Source organism: Primulina huaijiensis, chromosome 5, assembly GCF_012295235.1.
Source record: "Primulina huaijiensis isolate GDHJ02 chromosome 5, ASM1229523v2, whole genome shotgun sequence".
NCBI lineage: Eukaryota > Viridiplantae > Streptophyta > Magnoliopsida > Lamiales > Gesneriaceae > Primulina > Primulina huaijiensis.
In genome coordinates this window covers 15,194,940-15,204,350 of record NC_133310.1, presented here as the reverse complement: position 1 = coordinate 15,204,350, position 9,411 = coordinate 15,194,940, and the positions used below count along the sequence as shown (strand labels likewise).

General features: G+C 37.4%; 1 protein-coding gene across 1 annotated transcript; it reads left to right on the top strand.

The window, feature by feature from the left end:
- The first annotated feature begins 7,740 nt into the window (after positions 1-7,740).
- LOC140976670 (chlorophyll a-b binding protein 6, chloroplastic-like) lies at positions 7,741-9,181 on the top strand. The gene is made up of 4 exons (XM_073440923.1): positions 7,741-7,998; positions 8,106-8,208; positions 8,580-8,868; positions 8,960-9,181. The coding sequence occupies exons 1-4, from the start codon at positions 7,805-7,807 to the stop codon at positions 9,100-9,102; spliced, it is 729 nt and encodes a 242-aa protein (XP_073297024.1). The 5' UTR covers positions 7,741-7,804; the 3' UTR covers positions 9,103-9,181.
- The last annotated feature ends 230 nt before the right edge of the window (positions 9,182-9,411 follow it).

Here is a 9,411-nt window from a genome sequence, read left to right as displayed (position 1 = left end):
TAAAGTGGGAACCTTGATTTAGTGTTTACAAATATATATAGCACAATAAATACTTGACCACATTTATAAATTTTGGTATATATTATATACTTATAAGATAATAATTTATAAAATAATATAAATATGATTATTTAATATATTGGAACCATTTTATTAAGTGGATTTCAATATTGTTCGTTAATGTTAACTTTATTAAAATACCAAGAGTGGATCATTTAATCTCAACTACTTAAATTAAAATTTGAACAATTAAAATTTACCGATTAAAGATTCAAACAATTAAAATTAAAAAGAAACAAAAACAAAACAAAAAGACATTGTAGTGGACTTGTAATTACCTTAGCTTCCCTGTGGATACGATATGGGACTCACCGAATTATACTACTTGTGGACAACCTGCTCTTGGGAGTGCAACAATCAAAGTGACTACATCGACCCGGGTGCAAAATAACCATTTTGCCTCTGGAAACCCTAATTGACCATTTTACCCCATGGACTTCAAAATTTCGACCCGAAGCCTACCAAACTCCTCAAAACACCACAAAAATATAATAATTAGAATTTCTTAGACGTAAACTAGAGCGTGTTTCAAAACTTATATGATTCATTTTAAAACTTGGACCGGGGTCCTGGTTTTAACCCGAATCAACCCGAAACTTAACAAAAATTTTCCCAACTTAAACCGTGACTCGAACTTACACATCCAGCCCCTAAACCACACGTTTCAGACAACTTATGACCTATGAGACAACCCAAAAGGTTGCTGGAAATTTCCAGCACACAAACATGAACCCTAGATGCATCCATACCCGAGTTTGATCGATCCTATACCTAAACATTGAGGACAGACCTGAACCGTCTATCCCTAGCCCTCCTCTGTACCCTCCAGGACCGACCTAACCCAATCTCACAGGACCATGCAAGCTGCAAGATGCGACAATCCGCTAGCCATCGAAAGAATGCACCCGCGGCTACCCTAACATCCACGCAGACGATCAGCTTCATGACCAAGTCCAGCAATGTTCAAGCCATCTTAGACCATGTCACAGACACACCAGGGTCTGGTTCATGGTTAGGGATGGTCCTTGCACACCCGGTTCGCTCATATCCACCGATCTAACCAAAACAAGCCCTACTCGAACGATTCACACTTAGCTACCCTTCTACTCGGTCAAGCCGTGACTGCAAGTCCTAAATCCCCAAGTTTGACCAATCCTAGACCTATCCATTGTGAACCAAACCTGAACCGTCTCTCCCTAGCCCTCCTCTGTACCCTCCTGGACCGACCTAACCCAATCTCACAGGACCATGCATGCTGCAAGATGCGACAATCCGCTAGCCATCGAAAGAATGCACCCGCGGCTACCCTAACATCCACGCAGACGATCAGCTTCATGACCAAGTCCAGCAATGTTCAAGCCATCTTAGACCATGTCACAGACACACCAGGGTCTGGTTCATGGTTAGGGATGGTCCTTGCACAGCCGGTTCGCTCATATCCACCGATCTAACCAAAACAAGCCCTACTCGAACGATTCACACCTAGCTACCCTTCTTCTCGGCCAAGCCGTGACTGTAGGTCCTAAATCCCCGAGTTTGATCGATCCTAGACCTAACCATTGAGGAGACCTGAACCGTCTCTCCCTAGCCCTCCTCTGTACCCTCCTGGACCTACCTAACCCAATATCACAGGACCATGCATGCTGCAAGATGCGACAATCCGCTAGCCATCGAAAGAATGCACCGGCGGCTACCCTAACATCCACGCAGACGATCAGCTTCATGGCACAGTCCAGCAGTGTGCAAGCCATCTTAGACCATGTCACAGACACACCAGGGTCTGGTTCATGGTTAGGGATGGTCCTTGCACAGCCGGTTCGCTCATATCCACCTATCTAACCAAAACAAGCCCTACTCGAACGATTCACACCTAGCTACCCTTCTACTCGGCCAAGCCGTGACTGCAGGTCCTAAATCCCTTATCCCTTGGCATTTTCAGCACCTAGCAATGTAGAACAGCAGCCCCTTGCACAACCATTCAAGAAAAACGTGGTCTCAAATTTGTTTGAGACATTTAAATAAAAGTCCATGGACTTTGTAATTGTTACAAGCCCAAGTAGAAAGCATGCAAGGGAGGTGAAGGGTTGGAGGCAACTTTTTCATTAAACAATGCATGAAATGCTCATGCACTTTATCACTTTTTCAAGAACCAAGAAAATTTCCTCTCTTCTCTCCCTAACTCACCTTGGCTGAAATTTTTGAATAAAAATTCCTCTCATTTTGCTTCTTCAAATTGTTGATGAAAGCACAAACTTCTCAAAGAAAAATGCCTTACATTTTCTTGTGCAAGTGTAAGGTGGATTTAGCTTGTTGGTGGTGGGCTAGATTTTGAGCAAGAAGTGCTCAAGGGAGGCTTGTAGATTAGTCTACCATTCAAGAGCTAAGATGTTTAACCTCTTAGTTGGAGCCATCATCAATCTTAAGATATTGATAGGTATATTTCTTAAACACTCTATGTATGACATGTTTGTTTTGTTATTTGCTACACATATTGTGAGGTGCTCGGTTTTGTTTTTCTTGTTGAAAACAATTTTTCAAAACTTCCGTTGTGCAACCGGGCACCGTAACCGATCCGCTTTCAAAAATACCCAATCAAGGCCCATTTTCAAAAATATTACTTAAAAACACCCCATAATAAATATTTAAAAATAATTATTCAATAACAAAAATTTCATGATTATCCCCCGGTCTCCGTTACTCGTTCTAGCGCAAATTGCATATAAACACCCTAATGCGTGAAACTTAACAATAATCATGAAATAAACCCTAACCATGCAATAATCATGTATGAAATGCATAAAAATCATTAAACACATATTTTTCAATAAAATCCTAGATTGCATGCAGTCGGGTTACGTCATTTGAATTTCCTAGACCTTACAAATAATGACATGATATATGCAACTAAGAAACTCATTTCCCTAAAACACATTTATTGCTCTAACCAGAGACTCAATGTACTACTAACTCATCAGATTACATAGGATATCTTCACCCATAAGCAGATAGTGAATCATCAACTACAATGTTTTTTCTCTTACGTAGTTCGAAATTACACCCAACCTCGCCATCTAATGACCCTCAATGAAGTCAGTAAACAGATCAAAGTGAATGCTAATACGTAGAGCATCTACATTTTCTCAGGTCAAAGGACTAATAGTGTACAATCATAACCACGGACTATTCAACTCGATAAGTAATAACCACTTGGACAATCTGAGTGAGGGTGGTCTCAAGCTCAAGCGACATTTGTCCTTATGTTAGGCTGTTGATTCTAGTAGGAACCTGTTTAAAATATATGGTACACTTTCTCATAAGCTTCATGGTCTTACGTTGAGAGGCAGACCTTATGGTACTTTTTGTATATTCGAGCATATGGGATGCTAAGACTATAAACAAACGGATACCTCTGTGTCTAAGGGAGACAAATTTAGTCTCAAACAAAAGCCCCAAGAATGATTTTGAGGAAAAAGAAATGCAGAAGATTCCCTATGCATATGCAGTGGGGAGTCTGATGTATGCTATGAGTTGTACACATCTAGATATTGCATACATGACAAGAATGTTGGGATGATATTTAAATAATCAGGGAATCGAACATTTAAAAGTAGTCATAAGAGTTTATGATACCTACAGAGAACAAAATATTACATGCTCATATATCGGATGTTGGATCAACTATAGATTATTGGGTATACTGACTTCAATTTTTCTAGATGCCAAGATAGTACGAAATCTAGGTCGAGCAACATCTTTCTCCTTGTTGTAGGTGTCATTTTCTAGAAAAGTGCTAAACAGTCTTTTATATACTTTTCCACCATGGCACTTGGGTTTTTAGCGTGTTATGAGGCACCCAATCATGGAATATGGCTACAAAATTTTGTCACGGGAATGGGTATTGTTGATGACTTTAAAAGGCTATTAAGAATACATTATAACTATAAATCAGCAGTTATGTATTCCAATAGCAACAGGAGATCGATGAAGTCAAAACATATTTCCATAAAGTTTCTGGTTGTTAAAGAAAGAATTCAAAGTGTAAAGTTGTCTATTAAGTATATCGGTACAATTCCATGGTTGCGGATCCGCTTATTAAGGGACTACCACCCAAACACTTTCATGAGCCCACTGCTCATATGAGTGTTATGTCAAATGAGAAAATTCAGTTTTAGTGGGAGCACTACAAAAAAAATGCCAAACGTTGTCGTAGCCATTTTAAAACTATTGTTAAAGCCCCTGTTGTTAAAAGGTTCGCTCAAACACAAAGGTTAACCGTTGTCGTTTCGCATTTTAAAACAATTGTTAAAGCTCCTGTGGTTAAAGGGTTCGCTCAAAGACAACAATTTTTAATCGTTGTTGTAGCTACATTTGAAAAACCGTCGCAAATAATATTTGCGACGGTTATGAAAAACTGTCACTAATTACCGACGGAAATCATGCGAAAAACCGTCGCTAATTAGCGATGGTTTAAAATTAGCGATAGTTTGTTCAAAATGTCCGTTGCTAATTAGAGACGGTTAATTCATGATTTCCGTCGCAAATATTTTTACTAAAATAAAAAAATTATTTTTAATAATTTAGCAAATCTAAAAAAACTTACAATTTGACTATGCTAACAATATTCATGAACTTAATTAACAATTAAAAATTTATCAAAAAATAAAACGAAAAAATTTATCCTAAATTGAAATTAAAATCGTGTAAAAGAGAAAAATTTTAAGTGTTGTGAAAAGGTGTGAATGAAAATGGAACGAAAACACTGATATTTATAGACAATTTGCGACGGTTTTTTGGTTAAACCGTCGCTATTAAAGACGGTTATTTCATTAAACCGTCGCAAATTTAAATTAGCGACGGATTTGTTAAAAACTGTCGCTAAAATTAGCGACGGTTTTACTAAATCCGTTGCTAAATTTAGCGACGGTTAAGTCAAAACTGTCACTATTTTTAAATTAGCGACAGTTTTATTTACATTCGTCGCTACATATAGCGACGGAATATAAACCGTCGCTAAAATTAACGACGGTTTTAAGCAAAATCGTCGCTAATTTAAAAAAGCGACGGTTTTGCTTAAACCGTCGCTAAATATAGCGACGGATTTAACAAAACCTTCGCTAAATATTTGTCTAAAAAACACGCTAATCGACAACGATTTTCTAAAATCGTTGTCGTATGTCCTGAAAAACACGCTAATCGTAATCCATATACGATAATGGTTTTAACAAAAACCGTTGTCTTTAGCAACCAAAAAACACGCCCATAAACAACAGTTTGCTAAAACTGTTGTCGTTGACCCATAAAAGACAACGATTTTTAAAAATTTGTTGTCTTTGACAAAGAAAAATTCACAAAGACAACGGTTTTAACGAAAACCGTTGTTAAAAGGAAAAAAGACAATTGTTTCTGATAAAACTGTTGTCTTTTGAGTATGGTTGTATATTGAATTTTTTGTAGTGGAGTTTGTTATTTTAAATATTTTTCAGTTATAGACATTTTCAGTTATATGTAAGTAAATTTATTTTCTGTATAAATAAATTTCAAGTTAAGTCACATTTTGATTATGGTTTAAATTTTGATCTCAATAAGGTTAAGAGAGGACCCGTTGGAAATAGGCATGTTATGATCACATTGCATAAAATTTCGATGCTACACATCCACTTCATAATCTATGTCATTTAGTTGTGTTGGCATATGTGATCATTGATGGTCTAGTTACCATGAGTGTAATGAAGATTGCTTTGATCCTATGTTGATGTGATTGATGGACTAGATTAATTATAGATACATTTTAAGATGACAACATTTTTAAGCTCATAAGGTTATTTTCTTTCACAAACATAATCATAAGGTTACACATATTGCTGAAGTGGAAGATTGTTGGGCTAATTTTATTTATATTGGCTTATATGTGAATAATTATGTGTTGTGGATTGTGTATCAAGTTAAGCCCAAAATAAAGTGATCAACTAATGTTTTGGGTTACTTGGTTTTAATGTATCTAATAGATTGTGGTATTTAATATTAGAGACATATGTGTAATTTTTGTTTTTATGATGGGCTAAAACAGAATTATCAGAAGATAATTATAAACATTATTTATATATAGATTATGGTCTCGTGGCTTTATGTTCCTTATTTTCTTTCTCATTAAGAAATTAATTTAGAAAAGAAAAACTAAAAGATTCTCTTAAGTAAAAGAGCGCGTAGATCTGAAAAATCAAGACTCATTCTAAAGAATTTAGAATTATGGCTTCAAATACGCTTCCGCCTACATTTTCAGTCAAAATTTTTAATAATTTAGCATGATGATTATATAATTTATGAATTTTCCCTATCAATACTGACTTGGGTTTACTCCTTTAGTGTCTCTTCTCTTCCCTCTCCTCCGAGAAAACGATTTTTCGTTCTATTTCGTGATATGCCAATGTGGGAATGGAAGGATCTAGAGCCATTTGTCAAGTATATATGTTAGAATTGCCCTCTTTACATTTAGTACTCATGCATGTCAGCATAAACCATTTCTTACAAGCGCTTTATTGCTGTTTTATAGGGATCTGAGTGTGCCAGGACTTACCTCGGAACTGTCGGAAGGTTTACTCCTCAAATATAATCACAGAACTCAACCTACTGCAGATGCAGAGCCTGTATTCAGTGCACGATAGCATGACCCATGTTACGTTATTTCTGAAATTGTAAGTCGCTTGGAACTACGACTTTAGTTGCAGTCGGATTAAAAGGAACAACCATTTTTTTTGGGCTTTGATCCCTATATGAAGCTTAATATTGCTTTTAAAATTCGAGCCAAGACATGCAGAACATATTCCTTCAAGGTTGCCACTTTGACCAGTGGAATGCATGCAATTAAAGTTCAAAATAGTGGAGGATACTATTGGACCGGTTCATTATCCATTCGATTTATTATTATTAGCACTCTTGAATGTGCAAGAGGAATGATGCCATAATTACTGTTCGTCCAACAGGTCTATTTAATCGAAGGAATCAACACGAAAGTGTAACGAATGAAATACTAGAGCCCGGAAGTTGCTGAAAAATTTTCCCTTGAAGGAACCATACAATTTTTAGTTGCAGACGAAGCAGCAGTGTATGCAACTAAAATTTCGATTCATTTCGTATAGTACCCTAGACAAGGTCATTTTTTGAACTAGCATTCACATGTTCTCTAGTTCTTGAAGCATAAATTTCGAGCAACTTTCATAAATATTATTCATTTATGACTAGAGTATAGTTGTATTAGGTATGGACAGAATCGAACCTTATCGATTTCTACGGCTAAGATAAGTATTTTAATGTTCCGTTACTAACCTAATGTTGTACAGATCGATTCAATGGTTCATTTTGTACTTTTGTTTTAATATCCATTTATGACTTACTTCCATGTGAGAAATCAATTATTTTTACATGAGAATATATATACATATATATGTATATATATGGCCATGTATTTCCCACGTAGACAACAAACCACAACCCCAATCCAAGTACATAATCTCCACCACAGAAACCCATGACAATATCCCACTTGATTCTCCACATCATCTCACTGGATTGCCCGAAGCACACGTGGCCCAATCACATCACAGATTCCAATATCATCATCCAATGATATCCCACATTTGGATTTTGCACATATCCCCCGTTTTCCATATACTGCACCATCCTTCATTGTGGTCGTTCCAAACCGTTTTCCCAACCAAAACCGAACACAGCATCACACCAAAAGCCCATGGCAGCCAGCGCCTCCATGAGCTGCGGCATCGCCGTGGGGGCACGCCCCTCCCTCCTCTCGGCTTCCAAGTCGAAATTCGCATCGTCGGTCAGCTTCGGCGTCAACTTGACAACTTCTAGATTCTCCATGTCCGGCGCTGAATGGATGCCCGGCGAGCCCCGTCCTCCGTACCTCGACGGATCCGCCCCCGCGTACGAAGCTTTGTCCGATTTTCATACAAATTTATGTTTGATCAAGTGTTGAAATGGTCTAGTTAATTATTAACTTTTTTTTGTTGTTGTTGATGTTTGAATATCAGAGACTTTGGATTCGACCCCCTTGGCCTAGGGTCGGTCCCGGAGAATCTTGAGAGATTCAAGGAATCTGAAGTGTACCACTGCAGATGGGCTATGCTTGCTGTTGTATGTTCCTTTTCCAACTACATTATATTTTTCAGAACAAAAGTCTTTATTTGTCAAGATTTTGGCATAATAATATTTTTACTCTTTAAACCATTAGATATATGCAGTTTAATTTTTTTTTAAAAAAAAGAAAGACTCTAAATTTGAAAAATCGTCTCACATATCTATGTTGTGCATATAGGTAACAATATGTATGTTCTTTTGACAACTTTTAAATCTCAACAATTAAGTAGAATTTGAGGCATTGATTTTCATCGAAGAGCTAATACACCCAAATTTGTTCACCACAAGGCTTCTCAATTGAATAATAGCTTATTTTTATTAGATATTTTTGACCAATTGATTATGTGATTTTGTGTGTGATAATCCAGCCCGGGATCCTCGTTCCTGAAGCATTGGGCCTGGGTAATTGGGTGGAGGCCCAAAAATGGGCGGCGGTTCCGGGTGGGCAAGCCACGTATCTGGGCAACCCGGTTCCATGGGGCACCCTGCCCACAATTTTGGTGATAGAATTCTTGGCCATTGCCTTTGTAGAGCACCAGAGGAGCATTGAGAAGGACATTGAGAAGAAGAAGTATCCAGGCGGGGCTTTCGACCCGTTGGGCTTCTCGAAAGACCCGAAAACCTTCCACGAGTACAAGATCAAGGAGATCAAGAATGGTACCGACCATCCTCCTGTCTTATTTTAAAATTATATTATATCCATACATAACTACCAACATTTTTTTTATTCCAAAATAAAATAATTTAGGGCGTCTCGCTATGTTGGCATTCGTGGGGTTCTGCGTGCAGCAATCGGCCTACCCCGGGACAGGACCACTGGAGAACTTGGCATATCACTTGGCCGATCCGTGGCACAACAACATCGGAAACATCATCATTCCTCTTAATTAGATTCATCAATCAGACATGTAAAGACTCTTATATGTAATGAATTGGACGTTTTGTGTTTAATATCTACTCATCTTCTTTAGATGTGGTGTGTTCCTTTTTATGATTTATGAAACATGATAATGGTGACTATACTAGCAAATCACTAAATTACAAAATAGAATGATGCTATGCTCACGAAACTCACCCCCTTAATACAATTTACCTCATTGGCTTCGCGAATTTTTGGACCTTACAACTTTTAATAACAAAACAAAGATGATAAAATCTTGACTCAGTAAGCACTAATCTGAGTAAATAAACTCATTCAAG